The following is a 22,197-nucleotide window of genomic DNA, read 5'->3' as shown; positions in this document are numbered from 1 at the left end:
TCTACATACACGAGAAAAGAATGAGAATGTTGTTCCATCGAGTAAGAATTCTTTTACGATATAATAATTCAAGAAGGTACTCAAAGCGATCAGGGTTAAGAAAGGTGAAAAGGTGTTCTTAAAAATACCTCGGTTAGCCGTAAACTCGAAAAATATTCTACGATATCCCTGCATCCGTTTCTGTAGAGAATGGAAGTCTGAATCAGCCGATATAAATATCCTTCTTCGCGAATAGAGCGACGACAGCTATCTCTGCTCGCGGACAGGTGATATGTAAATAAACATGCCACTCTGATCTGCCGCGCTATCAAAAATAAAACGGGAACGTGATTATATTAGGGAGAGGAATCGAAAGGTCAACTGTTTCTTCGTTAGATTTTTTATTCTTTTCCGCTGTACAACTGCAGGAAACAATGTTACTCTTTAAATTTTCGTAGACATGATACCGCGCACGAGAAGTGTGAGTCGATCGTTGGTAGTATTTGGCCTGGACAAAACATTTTCGTGGCCCAGAGGATTTTGGCCTGTGGGTTCTATACTTTTCCCTAAGTAATAAATGTTCGCACGCCGAGGGACGATATGAAAGGGGGAAACCAGGCAGGTTTTGTCTAGCAGAGATCTCGATTGCCGACCAAGTAGACTGAAAACGGAGCGGCAATCCGCGATGCGAACCGCGGCACATGCGCGCAGGGGAAAAGGACGGTATCGAGCCAGGCTGGTGGCTTGCCCGTCAACAGACGGTGCCGCACCGTCAGTTTCTTCCGCCGCGCCTGAAAGGCGTTCAGTGTCGCACCGAGGAAACGCGCGCTCCTCGCAGAACCGTACGTTCGCTTTTTTTTTTTTCTTTATTTTCACCCCCACACGAGGCTGAAACGTGTGCGCGCGTGCACAGTAGCGTGCAACCCAGGTGCCTGAGGAACCGTGGAAGAATGTGATCACGACTTCCGCTCGACCGTCGCCGTCGTTCAGCCGGTAATTTCGCACACGGTAAGGCAAAGACACCTTTGCGCAAATCACGCTTCCTCCACGCTCGCACACGCGTGTGCGTGCGACGTGCGAACGTGCACGCGTGTACCAGACGTGGTTCGCCACCGTCCATGGTCACTGGACGTCACGAGCACGCGTTCCCTGTCTCGTCTGGAACCTTGACGATCGCTAACCGTGCAAACGATCGTACGACGTTCGACTAATTCCCCTAGAACCGCGATGGATGCTTCTATCGTCGAAGCTGGTCATCGAATTGCGTCGAACGCGGAGTAGCGAATCGTTCTCGGCTTGGAAACGGACGGGTGTTTACAATTTAGATGAAGGCGCGATTCAATTAAAACGTCGGTTTCGTCGTATAGCGTACTCGCAACTGCGATCAGAGAAACGTTCATCACGCGAGTGATTCCCGGCCGCTGCGTGAAGCCGCGAAGACGACTTCGCGCGAATGTTTGGCAAGCGAGACGGGAAGACATTACTTTTCGCGGTTCTCAGAACTGTACTGACGCGTTGGTTCGGACTCTGTATAACACGAGTTGTTGTTTATGCTATCGTAGAGAAATTAGTTTCTGACTATACATTCGGAATTTGATCAACGTTTACGCGACGAATGGATTAACTTAAAGGGCTATCGGATGAGGAATTACGTAGATGGTAAGTGAACGGTTGTCCAAGTTTTGGTGGTACGAACTTCTACCAGCCAAGTTTTATTTAACGAATATCGGTTAAAAAGTTGTTTATTCCTCCAAACTTCTATATCTAGATTCAGATTTTGCTCATCTCCTTATCCAGTTATTACGTTCAGAGAAAATTGGAGCTGCTTACGAGTTTCAAACTCAACGAATAAGGAAAAGTAGTCTTGGTTATTTTTCCTCATAGTTAAAGTTCCCTCGTTTTAATATCCTCCAGCAAATGGCTATAATAAAGGAAAATTAGATGTTTCCATGAGAGAACGCGCGAATCCCGTAACATTGTCTCGGTGCACTTTACTCGGTATGGTCTTTATTGGATTCCTGCTCGAGCACATTATGCAGAAGAGAATTAGCTATAAAAATATTTTAAACGTTTCCCATACCGTTTGGTTTATCCTCGATAAATTAAAATTCATTCTTCGAAACGAGGAATCATTTGAAACATCTTCGAATCAATGCAAATTCTATCTTTTATCGAGTTTGCAACTCGTTGTCGAATCCTCGTCGTCACAATTCATTAAGATTATAAACTGTGCCACGCGGAAGGATATTTTTTTAAACTGCGCCATGGACTTAAAAAAATTAAGAACCACTGGTTTACGCGATGGAGGCTTCTTTCAGCGAGACGAGCGTTAACATCAAGCGCTGTACACGCGCACACATTCCGCCGGCTGACAGTCGTCTCACGATACGCACTCGTTTCCCGTGGATCTTCTTCTTTTGCTTCTCCGTTCCTCTTTCTGGTTGTCTTTGGTGCTCATGCGTGCTACCATTGTGTTCTCCGTGTTCCACCCACACGCCCGCGTTTGTCATTCGTACGGTCCCGGCAGCTCAGGGCAAAATATGATCCATTAATAAATAATCAGGCGCCATTAGCTCCGGCGTATTGTGAGTTACTCATAATCGCGGATTGCAAATGAATGGGAATAAAATTAACGACAATAGGCGCGAAAAAATCGCGCAAAAACATGTTATGACTACTGACGCTTGCGTTCCGTTGGGAGCCTTCTTCGGAGCTCTAGTTTATTATGAGAATAATTATAGGAGGAAGAAACAGTTAGATGATTGTTTTTGTAGCAATAGAAATAAACTGCGTTAAACTAAGTTACAACTCTCAACTCTGTACAGGGCCTTCCTGAAGCATTCACACCTATCGCAGCTAATTTCATTTTGGTAATTTTGAAACCGAATGGACTGTTAGATGCAGCCAGAAAAGTAGCCAAACAAGAATTTGCTCGACGACGGAGAAGCCTGCCCTACCTTTAATTATACACGCTAGCACGAGTAAAGTGCATGGAAGGGTAGGTCGTCATGCTCGCAGTGGTGATAAATGCGATGATAAAATTAAACGCAGAGCCGTTAAACGTTTCGACCTTTAAGATTCGATAGCTTCCGGCGCCAAAGGGTTGGATGATATAAGAACGAGGCGGATAACTTTCTTTCCAAACTTTTCCATGATTCCTGTCCATTCCGCCCTACTGTTCCATGGAGTAGCGGAGCCTCCGATTCGGTGATCATCGATGGATCGTGCGATCAGCGAACGCCAAAGACACAGAGGGATAAGAAAGTGGGAGGTGAAGCGATGGTGATCCACACGACCCTGACTGGGAACCTCCCGAGGGATTTTCGAGGTCAAGGGGATCTGTAGCGTGGCCGGGTAACAGCGGGATAAACACGTCTCTTCGTAGAACAGATTCGACGCGAAACGTCGCGTCCATTGCTAGCTATTGGCTCTCGCAGTCGATCCCTCCGACCACCTTTGCACGTCGACGATATTAACGTGTCATCGTGCATCAACCACTTTATCTCCTGTTCACTCGCTTCCCTGTCCCCCTTTCCATGACTTCTGACCTTCTTGTCGGAGGGGAACCACGGCTCTAACGAGTGTAGAAACAAGGCGCCTCGGGTGTTATTCTCGTTAGTTCCGTGGCGACGCGCTTCTCCATTCTTCGCCTAAGCTAGCGGCCACTCGGCCACGGACTTTGCGCCATCTTAACAGGTGCTTGCTCGCGTCAAAATACAGCACAGACTTTCCACGAAGAAACGTTATTTATTCCGCGTCTTACCGTTTCGCGTACTTTGCACGTTCCGCGGTTTCGTTTGCCAAGCAAGGAGAATCTTTTGTTCCAACGACGTCTTCGACGCTCATTATTATACACCTTCATTATGCACACTTAGAGATACATAGCAATACGCAGAATGTGCAACAGCAAAGGTATAGTCTACGAGGTGGTGGCTCTTTAACCAGAGAGAAACGGAAAATGCAGAATAAAATGAACGCGAATTTTGCCCATCCTTGGTTTTGCGTCGTTCGTTGGAGAGACTCTAATGAAATTCGAGCGACTGGAGGATATCGTTATGCGTCGATGACGCGCAGATACTAGTTCGATCGGTTGACAGCTAATGCTTTCGAAGAAGTTTCCGAGAACGTTTGTCGCGGCGTCTTTTTCAGCGTATAGACGACAAAAACACGTTCATTTAAGCCATTCGATTAAAAATATATTAAGCGTGATTAGGAGTAATCGTATTAATGGGGACGCATGCAACTGACACGTGGTTTAATGCGTTTTTTATTGATTGACTTAAAGTGATACTTCGAAGAGTACGATCACTCTCAGACAGTACGCTAAGAGTTTTTCTCCTCGTTAAGAAGTACCATGGGAAGTTTACGTAACTCTGAACTGTAAGTTAAATGCTAAGATAATAACTTACAGAAGTTTCCAAGAACAAGTTGACGATCTATGTACGTGAAACTTGCATAACACGTTGACGTTTCGATCGCGTGCCCGAAGGAACAATAACACGAAAAGTACACGCGATACGTGATTGCGATCAATCGAGTGCCTAACTGTTGCGTTTCGCTTGTTTAGGGACTTCGAAAATCGCGCAGAAGCATACAGACGTCGCTATACATCGATTTCCTGTCTGTAGAAATGTTTAATTCATGTTCATTAATCAACAGAGACATATGTCAAATAGGAAATATGATAAATGGCATACATTTTTCTCGTATCGTTTGAATCTACATATTTGAAGATTAATTGCTTTATGTTTACACAAAGCAAGATCAGTTTACTAACTAACATTTTAATCGATGTTGAACCACGACATCTATTAATCTTGTTGTGACGTTACCGTGTTATATCATTGAGGAATCTGATTGTGTTTATTTATAATTGCGATGAGTTGAAAATAAAACCACTGTCAGGTGTAATGGTGAAATGAAACCTAAGAGAAGTTCGTAGCAGAAATTTCTTTTTTTTGGAGGTAGACCTTCCAAACGGTGTAGAAACCGTTGACTTAAAGTGATCGTCGAGCGTATTAAGCGATCGAGCGGTCAATGTCGCGGCGACTTGACTCGTCCTTCAATGCCTGCGCCCGAAGTTATGTAATTATCGATCCGTGAGCGGTAATTGAACCACGGTCACTCGTCGATTAATCTGCCGCTCGAAGAAACTCTCGCTGGCTGGTTACACGGCCTGTATGGCCTGGGGATAAGCAACGCCCCGCTATTCATCGACTGTGCAAATATTTTTTCACGGCGCTACGCTTATAATGTGTATCAAAGTGTAAATGTTTGCACTGTATTTACGAGCGTGTGTGCGCAAAGTCTAATGGCTACTTCGCAGGCGATGCTGGCCATATTTTAAAAAAAAACCCGTCCCCGGAAAAGGAACGCGAGCTGTGCTACCCTAAAGAGGTAAACGCATAAAAATGCACCGTCAACGTTTGCCATCGTCTACGCGCGCGTCCCCTTGCTTTTATCGGCGACTTCATTTTCCACTCGTGCTCTATCGACCTTCTATTGAGCAGCAATTTTCATTCACACTCGGGCGAAACCACGATTACGTAATACTGCACGAACCCGTTTCCACTTTACCGTAACGAAAGAAAATATTGTAACCGAGACAAATTTCGACATCACTTTTCACGAGAGTACACGTTTCAAGATCTCCAGATTGGACACGCTCGCGTTTAATTGACCGAAACTTTTAAACATGTTAACCAGGTTGCTTTGGTAGCCCTTCGAGAGAACTTTTCTGAAGCTAATGAGTTTTAAAGCTGTGCCTGATATATATAAGCCTGACTTTAGTTTTCTGCGAGTCGTGAACTTTTACTTTGCCCCGAAGGCTCACGAATAGTTTGAATGTCCAGAAAAACCCGAACAACTTGCTTTAAATTAAAAGATTTGCATGGTACGTAAATCAAACTTACAGGCTGCAGAATTTCCGTTGCTTGTTCAATCGTACAATGGCGATTATCGTAGTGTTTACAGTTGGCGTTTGTCTGACTCGGAAATTCCACTTTATCAATTCCATATTCCGCTATTCCGATGCATTCAAGCCCGCGTTTAATTAATCAATATTTGTCATAAAAACATACATAATAGTCCTCGCATTGGTTATACAAACACAATCCTTCATTCGGTCTGTCACGGGCTGTGCTTATCTACTTCGACTAGCGTTTGTGCACGAACTCGTAATGCACACAAGTTGGATGCTTCGCGGTGAAACGAGGTTGCGAGCACGGTGAATTACTCACTTAAGGCTTTCACGCGGCTAGTGCAATCGACACACGGATATTATAATGTCACGACGGCATTCGCGCCATCCGCGGCAATATCGAAAGGCCTTCCGAAAGGTTGAACTCTCTGTGTCCCTCCTCAGGAAAGACGATGTTCGATAACTCTAATTAGATCCGTCGCTCCATTTAAAAGCGAAGAGTTTTCACCGCGATCGCGGTTGCCCTGGGATAATTGAATTCGTGAATTCCATTAGAGATCCTCGAAAATCAATACACTCCGTCCACTTAGGCGCGATTCTTGTTTCCCGAAGAGCACGAATATCTATCTGGAACGTCTCAATTAGCCCTTTTGATATCGAGTCGAGTTCCATTCGTTCGCCGGAATCGATGAAAGTCGACGACTGAATTTTGTCGAATGTACAAACAGTGCGCTACTTCAGCCATTTTGTGACAAGTGGTACTTGGAGGAATTTTTCAAAATAAACTGCTCGATTGTATCAAGGATACTTACGTACACTGCACGTTTCCTCTGCCTACTTTATCGAGTATAAGTTTGGTTATTCGCAGAAGAAGAACGAAAACAGAAACCTTGATGAGAGAAGAGTAAAAAGATTTGGTTTTTATCGTTAACGTGTATCGTGGAACGCGGTATTATATGCGAACATGTTTTCTACCGTCTAGTACAGTTTCAAGACGGAAGCTTTATCAATTTTTTGAAATAACGCCTTTGTAAGTTTGGAAAAATGTGGTTTCGAGAAAAACGAGCTTAAAGTTTTCGATCGTTACTTTTTCCTGCAACACGCCATCTCCTTCGGGGTTTAAAAACTTTGAGAATTCGACGAATTTCTTGTATATTTATTACGAATTCTCCGCGAAAATAATACCGACTATTTTAAGAAAGAAATTTTTTAGTTCGCGTTCGCTATCTTAAAATTGTTGAAATACGCAGTAAAAACGTGAGCAGCTTGGCAAAAATTTACGTTTCCGCTAAAAATATGACATGGTTAATCTTATTTGCATTTGAAAACATGTTTTCAAGTTCATTTTTAATTGTCGTTAATCGCTTTTCCTCTACTTACAATTGCATAACATGGCTAATCTGCAAGAAATACATCGAATTTGTGCGCATACGCATTATCTGAGCTGCATACGTTTACTAATCTCTCGGAGATGTATTGAGATTACTCGCTTCGCTCGAAACGTAAATTCCTCTTTTACAACGACATATCGGATGCGAGTGTTACATCATACATGGTAAAACAAAACTTCAAGAGAACAAAGTCACGGGCACGATGATCCATGCTGACTTGGTATATGTGCACGCATACGGAATGTAGTTTACCTGTTCCAGGAAACGCTAATTCGGTTAGTATAGCCCAAAAGGGGGCGTTAAATTTCGAATCTACGCTCTATGAATTTTTATTTCAACCCCAGTAAAATATTCGGAAAAAATTTGTACTCGATTGTTACGAATACACTGATAGAAGACAAACAAAAATCGAAGTTAGTATTACGGAATTGAACACGCGCACAGCAAAACTGTGTCCCCCTTCTCCCTATTTGGAATTTCAGGTTCCACTGGTTGTTAACTTGTTACTGCCGACATTCTCTTCTGCCAGAACTGGTCAGACCGCTTAAGGAAATTGCAACAGAGGAGTTTTAACGAGCAGTCAGTGGCCGTGTGCATCACGCAGATTATCAACAACAGCACGCGGTATTACGGCATCCTGCGTTCTTCCGCTTTCACGATCGAAATACTTGTTACTCGCCCGCTCATCAAGCAGGTCCCAGAGTTCGCGCTTGCGCCCGCGACACGATGTCAGCTTCTTGAGAAAATTGTGGAGTGTCGAGACGCAGGAAATGTTTTCATCGTGGCAGGGAAGAGGCACCAGTATGGGCCGCGCACTCCCCCGCATTATTTTCGTAACACTCCTCTGTTTACGCACCGTCTCTGTATATAGACGCTACGCGCTAGCAGGTTATACAGAGGTGTGCGGTTGTGTGTACTTAACCACAGAGGATACAAGTCGAATCGACTGTGGGAACGATACCGCTATTTCGAGCCCACCGATCACCGAGCTCTGGAATCAGTGTTTGGCGAAATTTAAATATGGTAACGATTAGCGATTACTCCTCCTTTCATTGCATACCTGGAAAGTACAAACAAAACGTGCATGAAATTTAAAAAATTGGTCAGTTTATGACAGGACAATATTCCAGTTATCGAAAAGGCGAGAGTTAAAAAAAATATAAATTGTGTTCAGCTTCCATGCTGCTGGTTGCTACAAAAATTCAAAGTATAAGCCTTTCGTATGCGTATGAAACGTTTATATGAAACATTTGACATCTCAACCGTGGTAGGCCGAGGTAAATTAGTGGGATTGGCGATCAGTCGAAACGCTCCAAATTCTAGTTGTCAGGGAGCAGCATTCAATCTCGAGTCCTCGAGGCTCGTATCAGGATTAGCATCGACGAATAATACGAGAATATCGAAGGTATTGACGGCCACCGATTTAATACGATCAATACCGTTCCCAATGGAAGTGACAGGGAGTTTTATTCCCCCATCGTTTCCGTGCACCGTCAGCTGACGTTTTCTTCAAAGAACCCACGTTAGCATCGACCTTCCTGTCGTGGATTTATGGGTGGGTACAGCGCTTTTATTCTGATTGGAGCCAGACCAGTGGACGCTCCGAAAAATCGGAAACTCGAGGAATCCTAAAATATCTACGTGTCTGGGAGTTCTTTCGTTGCGTCTCCGCTTGACCTTATTCCCCCGGTTTCCTCCCTTTGCTTTCCTTTCTTTATCCTGTACGTTTCGTAGCCATTGTTCCTTGTTCTCCGAAACGATTGCACGGAATACGAGAAACGTTAAAAAATATCGCCAGCACCCGATGGCTCGACGCTCCCATTCGTTTCCAAGCGAGAACAAAGCAGACGAGAACAATACGCGAAGTCGCGGTTGTTCTTCGAACGTTCAAAGAGACGCGAAAACGGTTTAGCTTATCTAACGTTCGAATGCAGAGATGGCCAATACTTGATTGGAATAATAGATAACGAATAATAACCTCGTGCAGCGGGTTTGTTCGCGAGCCAACAGTTATTCAAATAAGGTTTTGTACGAGTGCAGTTTTTTGAGATTTGCTTAACTTATTATCGAGCAGCTGTTTAAAAAGAGAACGTTATGTTATTTTCAAGCTATTCAAATTTTCGTCCAAACAATATCTAGGTGAGAATTGTGCCCATGTTCGACGCACGGTAGACGTCACTCGTTCGCTTTTGAAAAAACTCCACTTCCTCCTGCGTCAGACGTGATAATGCTCGATAAACTCGCGGGATATCCGTGCACGATAGCTGCATCGCTAGGTATCCAACCTTTCTCGCTCGCGTACGATACGTATAATCTAGTTACCGAATAGCATCCAATCCTACACGAACGATAACTGTTTAATTAAATATGTTTTATCCTTTATCAATGCTCGATAAAACTTGCAACGCGGACTTCCGTGTATCCAACAAACGTTGCAGCAAAAAGTGAGCAACGAGTCTACCGTTAATAAACGATCGTTTCATAATCGTAAAAACAATCGAGATTATATATTTCATTTTTTACTCGTTTATCATCGATAAGGAAATTAAGTGACAACATTCGCATGTTGTCTTCGGAAGTATATCGATCAACGCAACGATTCGATACATCTTGTACTATTCATGAAAAAAAATCCTAAACGTGACCCGTTTTGGTCCTCCAGAAACGCGTAAATGCAACGGGAGAATATCGTCGAAATTAAAAACAGAATCGAGTGACATCAGCCAGCGAAATGTCGAGAAACGCCTGGCGGGTATTCGGTAAATTGAAAATCGGATGAAATGCGCGAATATCTGCCGACCGGAAGCGAGGCAACGGTTGCGGAAAAACGATGTTTGACAGCCGCGTGAAATATCCACCGAAGATTGGTCATAAAATCCAGTGAATCCAATTTGTGTACCGTTTGCTATACATAGCCTCGAAGACCTTGACTCTTGCCGAGATGTAAGAAACCGCATTATAAACTTTATTCGATCTTTCCTGCCGCAGGTGCAGCGGGGACCTAAAATGTGCAAGCCAGCCAGGAAGAAACACTCTTAACGTCGTAAGTGGCCTTCACTGTTCTTCGTTTTACTTTGCTCTCTCTACCGTAAAGCCAGCATCGTTCCTACCCACGATTTCCCCTGCTTTAAAAGAAGTCGAAATTATACATCAATTTTCATCTTCCTTGGTTGCCGAATGCTACGACCAGCAGACTCGAAGGCAGGTGAACCTTCGACTCTGAATTATTTTACCAGTTATCTAGTTTGCAAGTTAATATATATTCGATATTATATTTTCATATTATCCTCTTCACTCGTTCGTGTGCCTCCTCACTCCGTTCTTCTTCTACTTGGAACAGTTCTCGTTTTGTGGACATCACGCTAACAGTTCAATTTCACAGTAATAAACCACCATTCCTATCGTCCAACCGACCAAGTAATTCCCAACTAAATTCGCGTGACTTAATCTACGTTCAAGAGGATCCGAAACTTTCAATTACTTTCGAAGAAAAATTCAACGATCCTCCGAGGAAACCTATTTTGAAGATTCGCCGAGTAAGCTTCCCTTGGATTTGCATGAAGGTGAACCGAACCAGAGGCTAAAACCTATATTATTCTACATAACAATGCTTGCACTCGCTGATTATACTGCATTTTTAATTCGATTCCTCAACTCGCGAGCATGTATAATAACGCGAACTAAGCCCACATTTCCCTTATCTCTCACGAACAGAATGACAGAAATAACTCTGTTTAATAATCAAACAGGTGTCAAACTTAATGTAATCGATCGATACGGTATCGACGCGATGATTACGCCGAGACTGAAATCTTTCAAAGACATTTTCTGGAATGTGTCGATGCAAGAATATCAATTTCAAGCATAAATGTGTCGATGATATCGAAAAACACGTGTCAATCGAGTAGCCGAGCGTAACGATAAACAGTTTTCCTCGTCTCTAATCAACCGGACAACGAGCCACGGCACTTCCGGTGTCGTGAAACGCATAAAAGCAGCGCGCTATTTCCATGCTGAGAACTTGAGGATTTATTTCTCGGTGCAGGGGGAGGGGTCGTTCTAGCGTCGTTCTATTTCCACCTAGGCGTCTCTGTCTATGGTTCGTCCTACTTTGTAGCCAGGGAATAAAGGTCAATCGGTGCAACGATGCCAGCAAATCCTTTGCGCTTCGATACAGTATCGACCCGTCGAAAGAACCAAAAGCGTGTCGCGATCGCGATACCGATGCCGTGGCTGCAAAAGCGTCGGTTTCGAGTGACCTTTAGCGTCGCTCCGACAGCTCTGGGAATTTAAATCCAATTGTTATCGTTGCACGCCGTAGCGACGGTCAATCTGGGTTTCGCTCGACCGAGGAGGAAAGAAAGCCCGAGTACGAGATCAATCGACCACGAGAGGTCGATCCGAGGCTGCTGCGACCTGGCTGCCGAGGAATAACTTAATAAGGACTCCGTCTAGTATCGAGGTTGAAGGAAATTGATTTTTCCAGGACCTGAAAGAAACTGTTAACTTTTGTTTTTATTTTTGCCTCTGTTCAGGCTTGTGTGAACTCTTTTTCTCTACGGAATCAGTCTTCCGATTTTTCTATTACCTTCCTCCATAAGTATTTTCCGTAGAAATATTTAAAAAAACTAGAACTGCTGCGATAGATGTATATTTCCAGCGATCGGTTTCGCTGATAGTTTCATACCGATGTCAAAGGGAACAGGAATATTCCAGTACTTTTTCTATAGAGGAGAACATTTGAAATAGGGGAGCTGTAATAACATCCTAAGGCATGTACACAGCTGGAATTTATCGCGCTCGCTTTGTACACAATAGTAGATGGCAGACATTTTTCCCTTTGAGCGTATCTCGCTCGGATTTAACACTGTAGGGCAAAGGTGCATCATATTCTTTGCTGGTGAGCGTTTCCTAGAGGCATTACGCTGTTAAATGGTCAAACGCCGAACGTGCTTTTGAATATTAAGTAACCGTCCCTATACCATTTGCGCGATAGAATCGTAAGAGAGGCAGCATGCGATGCAACGAAGTCTTTCAACGATGACATTACCGTTTGGGATGCAGCCTGTCCGACGTGACAGCAAATTGGGTTAAGGAACGCTGTTAACTCGGTCCCCGAAGAGACCATCCGGCGATCGAGGTTGAGAAAATAGTGTTAAAGTCCTCGTGAACCGTGCCATCGACGCCAACAATAACAAAATTGATTGATGCTCACCTAGATTCCGTCTGACAGCTCGGTGAATGAACGAGAATTTATCGTTCGATCAACGAACGTGAATTTCGTCGCGAGGAAGCCTTCCGCCTTTAGAAAGTTAATCAACGCGGACCGTTTCGCGAATAGGGTAGAGATCGAACCTCTTCGTTTAACGAGATCAACGCCTAATTGGATTCTAATGCCGGTGAAAGACGTTGTAAGCATCTATGCGGCTCATTCTGCTGGAGGTTAATACTCAATTCATGTTAAGAAAATACTATTAAGAGGACATTGCCATTATGAACGTTACAGAATCGCTTCAAGAGGTATCATCGCAAAGTTACACCCAAAATCTGCTTCCACCTTCTTGTGAGCATACGTTTTATTTGAATAGAGCCTAGTACACTTTAATAATTTGTTTATTTCATCTGTTTCTTATTTGTGGAACGGCGCCAATTATACAGAGAGCGAAAATATTTTCGCCTAGACGCCAAACGCATCGCAGAATGGCTAAAATATTCCCGCAAATATAGAAATATTTGTATAAAGTATACATCAGAAACTCCTTCTTACAGGCAATCCCCATCATTACCACTCGATTTATGTTAGGTATGCGCTATTAAAGGACAGTATGCGAGTGTGTTAATCGAATTCGGTTAACGCATCAGCGCTCGTCCTAAATAAACAAAAGACATCAAACGGTAACCGCGCGACGATCGTTTGGTATTCTCCGCAGGTCTTGCCAACTTTCGTAATATCGCAGAACGACGCTGGAATCGGTAATGAGGCGGTGCGATAAGAACGCGAGAATCCAACTATTTCAACGAAACAGCCGCAATTAATAATTTACACGAATCTCGCTCGGAACTTTTAAATGGCCAACCGTGGCACTGGATCCAGCTTTAACTGCCGCGTGAAAATTTATGAGCCGACTAACTCGGTCCCCGTAAACTAATTTTCATCCTGTACGCGTAACCGAGTACAGAGATTTCACGGCAAGCGTTGTTTTGTATCGACTGCCGCGGTAAACCGTGTCACGGCCGCGACGTTTGGAAATTTTTTCAAGCTATCATTCGTCTTGCTCGCGCGCGAGGAAATATTTACTAGACTCTATCCAGTAGAAAAGTTTGACCGAGTACTGATGCGTTTGATGGCCGTTGAAATGAATTATCGTTGGAATAAATTTTGTAAGAGAAGTCTTCGAACTGCCGTCAGGAATCGGACGAAACCCGACGCGTGTGCGTGCTGATCGACACGGACAAATCGGCGCCAGGAAGATGACGAAAAGATTCGAGTTCAATTGGCAGATCGAGGTACCGCCAGCGCTCCGTCAGGGATGCATGTTCGATCGCTGGGGAGAAGAGAAGGATAATACGGACCTCGAGCTGAACTGCATGTTCAAGGTTGACGAATATGCCTTCTTCATCTACTGGCAGAGCGAAGGAAAGGTGAGTGCGCGTTTCCTAAGGTCCTGGCTCTCTTTTATCTACCTAAAGGAAAGCGATCTTGTCGTGAAGATTATGGTTGTAAAGGCAGAGTTGAACAAGATGTTAAATTACGTAGTAGTAGAGGTAGACGGGAACATAATTTACAACCAGTAGCAAAAGTAACTCGTAGTACCTAAACATAACGCGTATTGCAAAGTATTACAAGATTGATTGCGCTTGGATAAAATAGGCAGCGCGTGGGATGCAGTTTGCTGATTTACCCAATCGTTATTCTTGCTCCGGAAATAGGAAATAGAAGACTAATTAACAATCATAATTACTGCTTCTGGTTGCTATAATTTATCACATGTCGATATATTTTATTCCCAATGAATAAAATGAAGCCGGGCGACCTAGTATTCAAACTTTTAACGATATGGTTTAAGCGAATATACTTTGTAAAGAAAGGTTTCGCAACTCCACGATGTTTGTAACTTTGTGTACAGGAGGGAGACGTGATAGAGCTGTGTCAAGTGAGCGACATACGCGCCGGTGGATTGCCGAAGGTAAGGGAACCCTTGTTCTCCAGCAGTCTGGACGGAAAGTCTACTTTCGTTTAAAATATTCAACGGAGAACTTAACCGTTTGACGGAGACACTTCGACAATACTCGAGCGGAACTCAACGCTGTGCCGACGGACGTGTTTTGACATTTGTTCGAAACGTTAACAAGTTCACTCGCGCGTTTGTGTCTGGATGCATTCATTTTCAAGCGTTTCAACGTTTCCAAACCTTTAAAAAATGTTATACATCGACGCCTGTGTTCAATTAACGGTGTACCATTTCCGTAGCGTTCCAATTAAATCCTCCAGCGATTGAATCATTTTGAAAACTATTCCTTCGTTAAGAAATGTCAAGAGTAAATAATTACACCTTGGTAATTGAGCGAAAATTTGGTCCAATAGTTTGTTCATTTTGACGTTTCGGTCACAGTTGTTGACTTTCCTCAGAAATGAGAATTCTCGTCGATATTAGTTTACTTTCCTGACTATATACGTTCAATTGACCTATACGATTAAAAATTCACAACTTACTAAGGATAGATACGTGTACACGTGTACATAAAAATAACTGCTCGAACGAAGTCATTTCTTATTCATTTATGTTTCTTGCTAGGAAGCGTGTAGTCGCTTCTACGAAGTTACTTATTATTCAATTAAATTCCTCGGTAAGAACGAATTTGATATCATATTCCAAACTTATGCAATTATTAGTCATTTATTCTCGACTTTTCTTAGCTTTGAAAACATCGTGCAAGCGATGAATTGATCATACCTCGATGTTGCACAGGACCCGAAGCTGTACGACAAGCTCTTGACAAAGCACGGAGAGCAATTGGAGGAGAAAAGTTTGACGATCTGTTCCGGTGTGGATTACACTAACATCAATTACCAACATGTCGTCTGTCCAGATCCAGCGACGGCTAAGGTAAATTGGATCGATAAAGCTCTCTAATCCTCGCTGTTTTATTATTCTTCTGGCGAATTAGTAAACGAAAGCTCCGAGTAACGAGATGCTTTTTAAGGGACTATTCTGGTTATCTTATTGGTTCTTCGAGGAGAGCTCTGCGAATGGAGAATTCATCGTTGAAACAATATCAAAAGAACCTCGCTCTTTCACCATGCTTCACGATATAATGCGAGAAGTTGAATACTCATAAAATACAATAATTCGAAAGTCGCTTTTTCATACCGTCTTGACCACGATACTTCGTTAAATCCAATATTGTTTCCCCCAACGTCGGCGCAATTAGAGCAGCTGTGGATCAGGCGTAGAAATATTTTTCAATTCACCGGATAAGTAATTATTAAGGTAATCAATAAGCCCACGTGTTTGCTGTGTCCTGTGACAGGTATGGCTGGATGGCGTACGATCGATTACGCACAACGTGAAAGCCAACAACGTTTGCCCGCTTACGTGCTTGAAGAAACAGTGAGTTTACTAATGCAATTACACGCGCACACCCACGCTACCGTAATGTTTACGTCGCGAAATAATTAGCTTGAAATGTCGTTCGACGAAATGCGTATCGCTTGAAACAGAAACGTCACGCTTCTCTAACGTAACGTTTTATCACGGATACTCTTAGTAGCCTTTTGTAACTACGGTTTTTATTTAAACTCTATGTAGCATAAGAACGCTTGACATTTTTGCATCTAACGGCAAAACTGAGTGGATTACGGATCTCGTTACTTCAATCGAGACGATCGTTAATCGAAGCGTGACTTTGAGCGTACCAGTAAACTTTTATAGCGTGTCGATACTGGTACGTGTGCTATTCGTTTGCTACCCCAGTTTTGGAAACTGTGTCGTTAGATTAAAAAGATCAAGAACCACTGCCCTAGCATGACGAAGTTTGCGAAGCTTGAGAAAGCAAACAAGATCGCCAAACTTTTTCCGGCTCGTACCAAGTATCGTGACGTGACTTAGCGCGTTCCTCGAGCAGACAAACGTTTCGCCGCGCAAGTGGGAAAGTTATCCGGGAGCATGTTTTTTACTGAAAAGTACGCAAACTTTTTTTGCATTCCAGTTGGATGAGGCTCAGAATGCTGGTCGATCCGAATGGAAAAGTTCCGGTGAAAGTGGTTGCGAGAACTTTCGCGTCCGGGAAAACGGAAAAGCTCGTCTATCAGTGCCTCGCCGATTTAGGCCTCCCTAGCGGAAAGGTTCGAAGAAAGAATTTTGCCCGTATCTGATAAAAATGACCCCGTTCCGAAACTGAAACTTTGATTAAAATTTGTAGAACGACGTCATCGAGCCAGACGATTTCACCTTCGACGCCTTCTACGCGCTCTACCACAAAATCTGCCCGAGAAACGACATTGAAGAATTGTTTCAATCTATGTGAGTGCAGGAAGACGTAACTCTCATACGGCAGGTCTACGGTAGAAATTGATTTTCGTCGATAAACCCGGATGCTTTATATCGTTTGTTTACTTTCGGTTATACCAGCACCCAGGGTAAAGCCGACACGATCAATCTGGAGCAATTGGTTACGTTTCTGAACGAAAAGCAACGCGATCCCACTTTGAACGAGATTCTCTACCCCCTGTACGACGAAAAGAGAGCAATGGAGATCATCAAAGATTACGAGCAGAACGAGACGGCGCGAAATCAAAGTAAGACTTTCGTTTGCTACGTTTCCGAACAATTTTCTAGAGCTTCGGAAAGAACGATCAGCGAGTAGAAAGTATTCGAAGAAATTGACTTCGTACGATCGCGGATGTCGGCAATAAAATATCACCGGTGGATATAAATAAAATTTCACTGTGATAGTTCTCTAGCACAACGGTTTCAATTTTTGTTCTTGCATTCTCTTCTATAAATATCCAAAGAAATTTTTGTACGGTTAGAATAGTTTTTACTCACCGATTGAAATCTCCTGGCTCTGCGGTTCTCCCCATTGAACGTTTACTAACGATCGCCTGAGTGTTCGACCTAGTTTGTACCTGCTAAACGGCATCCTTTCAGAAGCAATCACGTCCTTTCAGAAACGATGACGAAGGATGGTTTCATAAGGTACCTGATCTCGGACGAAAACGCGCCGGTGTTCCTGGACAGGCTGGACGTTTACATGGACATGGACCAACCGCTGGCTCATTACTATATTAACTCGAGCCACAACACGTACCTGAGCGGTCGTCAATTTGGCGGCAAGAGCAGCGTCGAAATGTACAGACAGGTGTTGCTCGCTGGTTGCAGGTGAGGTCAATGAAATGCTAATTCAACAGGCGTTTCGTTCAACTTGCGATTCGCGGTGTCGTTTTAGTCAAAGATAATGCAATGGTGCCGTTAATAATACTTTCTAATGAAAGATGCGTCGAACTGGACTGCTGGGACGGCAAAGGAGAGGACGAGGAGCCTATAATCACGCACGGCAAGGCCATGTGCACCGACATCCTCTTCAAGGATGTGATATACGCGGTAAGAGACACCGCGTTCGTCACATCCGAGTACCCGGTCATCCTCAGCTTCGAGAACCATTGCGGCAAAAAACAACAGTACAAGTTGGCAAAGTATTGCGACGAAATTCTGGGTGATCTGCTGCTGAAAGAACCCCTCAAAGAGTACCCCGTAAGTACTCCAGTTTCACTTGTCAGTTGCCTGAATGATTGCGCACGGTATGGAACAGAGTGTTCCACGTTAATGTTTTGGCGAGTCTGCGTAAACAGTGCCCGATAACAGACAATGCCTCTACGTCAATCGGAATCTAGATTTTCATCGATAAACAAGGCCAGAAGCACTCCCGGTCTATTGTTATCGATGCTTATCTTTATTGAGCACTCTATGCAATGTATATTCGCCGAGTGCCCGCGATTAGATTATCCGCGTCCGTTCTAAAAACGTGGCTGATAGTTCTTACGGGCGTAAGGACAGATATCGATTGGATAAAAATAAGCATTAACGAATACCGACGATGTGTCCTGATAAAACAGCTGGAACCTGGGACGCCTCTACCACCACCCAGCGCGCTCAAGCGCAAAATCCTGATCAAAAACAAACGTTTGAAGCCAGAGGTGGAGAAACACGAGCTGGAACTGTTCAGACAAGGTCAGTTCGTCATCGAGGACGAAGTCAAAGAGGACGCCAGCGCCTTGCCAACTGTGGCGGCGGTCGTTGAACAGCAATCGGTAAAGGTAACCCCGCAGCATGGACTCCCTGATATCCACTTCCATCGCCCTTGTTCGTGGAACGGTTTACCCCAGTCAGACGCGTCGTTTTCAGGAAGAAGCGTCGACAGTCGAATCCGTCGCGTCGTCGACGACAGGTAACCCACCACAAGCTGTTGCCAGCGCTGGCTTGGGCGACAGTTTGGAGTTGGCAGTGGTTCAACCGTACACAGGAAGCACAACGAATGTGCATCCGTTGCTGTCATCCATGGTTAACTACGCTCAACCTATCAAGTTCGTGGGCTTCGACATCGCCGAACGTAAGACAACGAATAAATCTTTTTGTTCGGAATAATAGAGAGACAATGTATATATTTGGATGTTTATACAGAGAAAAACATTCATCACAACATGTCTTCCTTCGCGGAGAACACCGGGCTGAACTACCTGAAGACGCAAGCCATCGAGTTCGTCAATTACAACAAGCGACAAATGAGCAGAATTTACCCGAAAGGCACTCGGGCGGACTCATCGAATTACATGCCACAGGTAATTCTCGTGACCTATAAATGTTGATTTGTTGACGCTCCATTGATCGAACATCGGAAATAGGTCTTCTGGAACGCTGGCTGCCAAATGGTGTCCCTCAATTTCCAAACCGCGGATCTACCTATGCAACTGAACCAAGGGAAGTTCGAGTACAACGGCTCGTCGGGATACCTTCTAAAACCGGACTTCATGAGACGAGCAGACAGGAGCTTCGACCCTTTCGCGGAGAGTCCCGTAGATGGTGTGATCGCCACGCAGTGCAGTGTTCAGGTAAGTTGAAGATTTTTCTTTGGAAAGTATTTTTAATATTTATAGAAATATTTATGGAATTACTCCAGGTAATAGCGGGTCAATTCTTATCCGACAAGAAAGTCGGGACGTACGTGGAGGTGGAGATGTACGGTCTACCCACGGACACGATTCGCAAAGAATTCCGCACGAGAGTAGTACCAGCAAACGGCCTGAATCCTGTTTACAATGAAGAACCCTTCCTGTTTCGAAAAGTCGTCCTCCCCGATCTGGCGGCTCTGCGGTTTGCAGTTTACGACGAGTCTAACGGCAAGCTTTTGGGCCAGAGGATCGTCCCTTTGGATGGTTTGCAGTCAGGCTATCGACATATATCCTTGCGAACAGAAGCCAATTTCCCCATGTCTCTGCCTATGCTGTTCTGCAACATTGAAATCAAGATCTACGTGCCGGATGGCTACGAAGGTTAGTCTCGAATCCGTTCGAATCTCGTAACGACACATTTAGGATCATTTTATTTAAAACTGAATTTTCAGGACTTATGGACGCACTCACTGCACCACGGGCCTACAAAAAACCGGAGGGAATGTCGCAGAATAAAATGCGCGGCCTCGGAATAGAAGAAAGCGACAACAGAGGTAACGACTCCGCGCCTCCTCATCATCGCGAGCCACCTAAACCCAGAGGTAAAGTTTTGGAAAGTAACAGTTGACTCGAACCACAATTAAGTCTCCCCTGATCTTTGCTTTTTGTTCGTTCAGAGGAGATGAAGTTCGATCCCATAACGGCGGAAGTGTTGCGTCAAGAGAAGGGTTATCAGAAAGTGTTGAGGAAACAGCAGAAGGACTTGGAGTCATTGAAGAAGAGACAGCAGAAAGAGAAACTTACCGTCCAGAAGCAACACTGCGTTGCGATAGAGAAGATTATCAAAGGGAAAAAGTACGTAACAGTTCGCTTGCTTCGCTTTCGTGGCATCGTAATCATGCCTTCGATAAAGAGGCGAGCGTCTGTTTCTTGTTTCGACAGCAAAGCGGAGCTTTCGAGGGACCCAATCGTCCGTCGAGCAGTCTCCGAGCAGACCGTACAGTGGTCCCGGCTGGCCGACAGACAACGTCGCGAGGAACGCGATTTGGTTCGTTCACACCTGGAGGAACGACGGAACACCTTGTGCAAACTGTGCATGACCGCTCAGGTGTCTCAGCTGAAGCAGCTCGCGGCGCGACACGAGCGCGAGATCAAGGAAATGAACGCGAGACAGGCGAGACTCTCGGTGGAGAGCATGAGGGAGGTGATGAACGACAAAACCCTGAAGACTCGGGGTATCAAGGAGGGCAGGCTCAGGGAAAAGCAACAGAACAATACGAAGAAGTTCATGGAGGAGCGGAAGATCGCGCAGATCATCCAGAACAGGGAAAAGGAGAAGCTGAAGGTCATTCACGAGAAGCAACTGGACGAACTGCAAAAGGACATGAACGCGGTACGAAGAGATCTCATCTTGCGATAATTCTATGTATAGATTCTTGTACACCTAGATGATTGTTAGCATCTGTGTCGCTTTACATCTTGAGACTGGTTTATGAAAAATTCTTAAATAATTTCAGCTCTCATGTTTTTTCAGCTACGGTTCCAAATTATCATGAAATTATATTGTTAACGGTGCGATATTATTCCAGATCATGGACATGTACAAAAACGAGGAAATGGAGTACGAACTGGGCCCTAAAACCGAATTCTACGTGTGATGGCCGTCGCATTCGTACCTCTGCAGCCGAGACGGTTCTAGAGAAACTGAGGTGCTGCGTTCAGAGAATCCGCTATAAACGTTAATTACAATTGGAATTGGGATCAAGCCTCGTTAGCCGTAGTTCTTCGATCTGCCGACGTAATCACGGGCAGCGCGATCACGTCAGCGTCGCGAGAACCGGTAGCAACAAACAAACTCCGCGTTTATCGTAACTCTAGTTCATTCTCCTGGATATTTTTTTATAAAAGATGCATCTTGTAACTCTCCATACTCTCCGTCGCCGCACGAGCAAGTACCTAGACTAAGTAAGGGAGTCAATAAAAACTAAAGTGATCTAGTCAAGTTCTTATATTAACGATAAGTATATATTTATTATACGTACAGTAGGTCTGGTTCAAGTGTACGCGCACGATTGCGTCTCCCACGATCGAAGAGACGAAAATTGAGAAATATTTGTCTGCCTTTGGTGATTCGAGTAACGATCGCGTGTACACCCTTGAACCGCGCGTACCGTGTACACGAGAAGCGGAGTCGTCGATTTCAATATTTTTCGATTGTTAACGCTATTATCGAATTCTATCGCGTGGATGAACGAGCGAGCGACTGTGCGAGCACGTGTGTTTCATTGCCTAACGCCAAGAAGGATTTGCTGTCACCGTGACGATTTCTTTGCTATAATTGTATGTACTCCGAACAACGCTTGTTACGGTTGGAGACAGTCGATACGTCACGCCCGAGCATTAACCGTGGTGTGTTGTCACCGACCGTGATTAGAGTATTAGAGCCCCGCGGTTTTCAGTCACGATCGAGCAGGTACTCGTTTCGGGAATCCTTTTTTCCCCCCTCGGAAGAGTACCCTCGCACGAATGGTCCAAAGTCGTAACGTCGCGAGCCAAAATAGCAATGTACATAAAACTGAACTAAAGGAGAGCCTAGCATAATAATTACCACGTCGTTGTTTTCATTCTAATAATGTTATTTACACAAATGATTATATTAACCTATATTATATATATATATATATATATATATTGGATATAAAGGAGTAAGGAGAAATAAAGAGATTGCTAGCCCAATT

General features: G+C 44.2%; 1 protein-coding gene across 4 annotated transcripts; it reads left to right on the top strand.

Moving 5' to 3' along the window:
- Nucleotides 1-460: 460 nt before the first annotated feature.
- Nucleotides 461-22,197, top strand: LOC128886487 (1-phosphatidylinositol 4,5-bisphosphate phosphodiesterase-like). 4 transcript variants are annotated; one of them, XM_054141416.1, is made up of 20 exons: nt 471-987; nt 10,279-10,333; nt 13,700-13,932; nt 14,418-14,477; nt 15,261-15,398; nt 15,823-15,902; nt 16,501-16,636; nt 16,714-16,814; nt 16,923-17,089; nt 17,462-17,672; nt 17,786-18,044; nt 18,407-18,607; nt 18,696-18,900; nt 18,972-19,129; nt 19,193-19,399; nt 19,468-19,840; nt 19,912-20,061; nt 20,137-20,314; nt 20,402-20,852; nt 21,049-22,197. In XM_054141416.1, the coding sequence occupies exons 3-20, from the start codon at nt 13,762-13,764 to the stop codon at nt 21,115-21,117; spliced, it is 3,315 nt and encodes a 1,104-aa protein (XP_053997391.1). In that variant the 5' UTR covers nt 471-987; nt 10,279-10,333; nt 13,700-13,761; the 3' UTR covers nt 21,118-22,197. The 4 variants fall into 4 exon arrangements, with proteins under 4 accessions (XP_053997390.1, XP_053997388.1, XP_053997389.1 ...); XM_054141415.1 differs by having other exon boundaries at nt 461-987; nt 18,407-18,601; nt 20,137-20,852; XM_054141413.1 differs by having other exon boundaries at nt 463-987; nt 20,137-20,852.

The sequence above is a fragment of the Hylaeus anthracinus genome, unplaced genomic scaffold (genome assembly GCF_026225885.1).
Source record: "Hylaeus anthracinus isolate JK02 unplaced genomic scaffold, UHH_iyHylAnth1.0_haploid 11982, whole genome shotgun sequence".
Classification (NCBI taxonomy): domain Eukaryota; kingdom Metazoa; phylum Arthropoda; class Insecta; order Hymenoptera; family Colletidae; genus Hylaeus; species Hylaeus anthracinus.
Note: the sequence above shows the minus strand (reverse complement) of the source record. Positions and strands in the feature narration are given on the sequence as shown.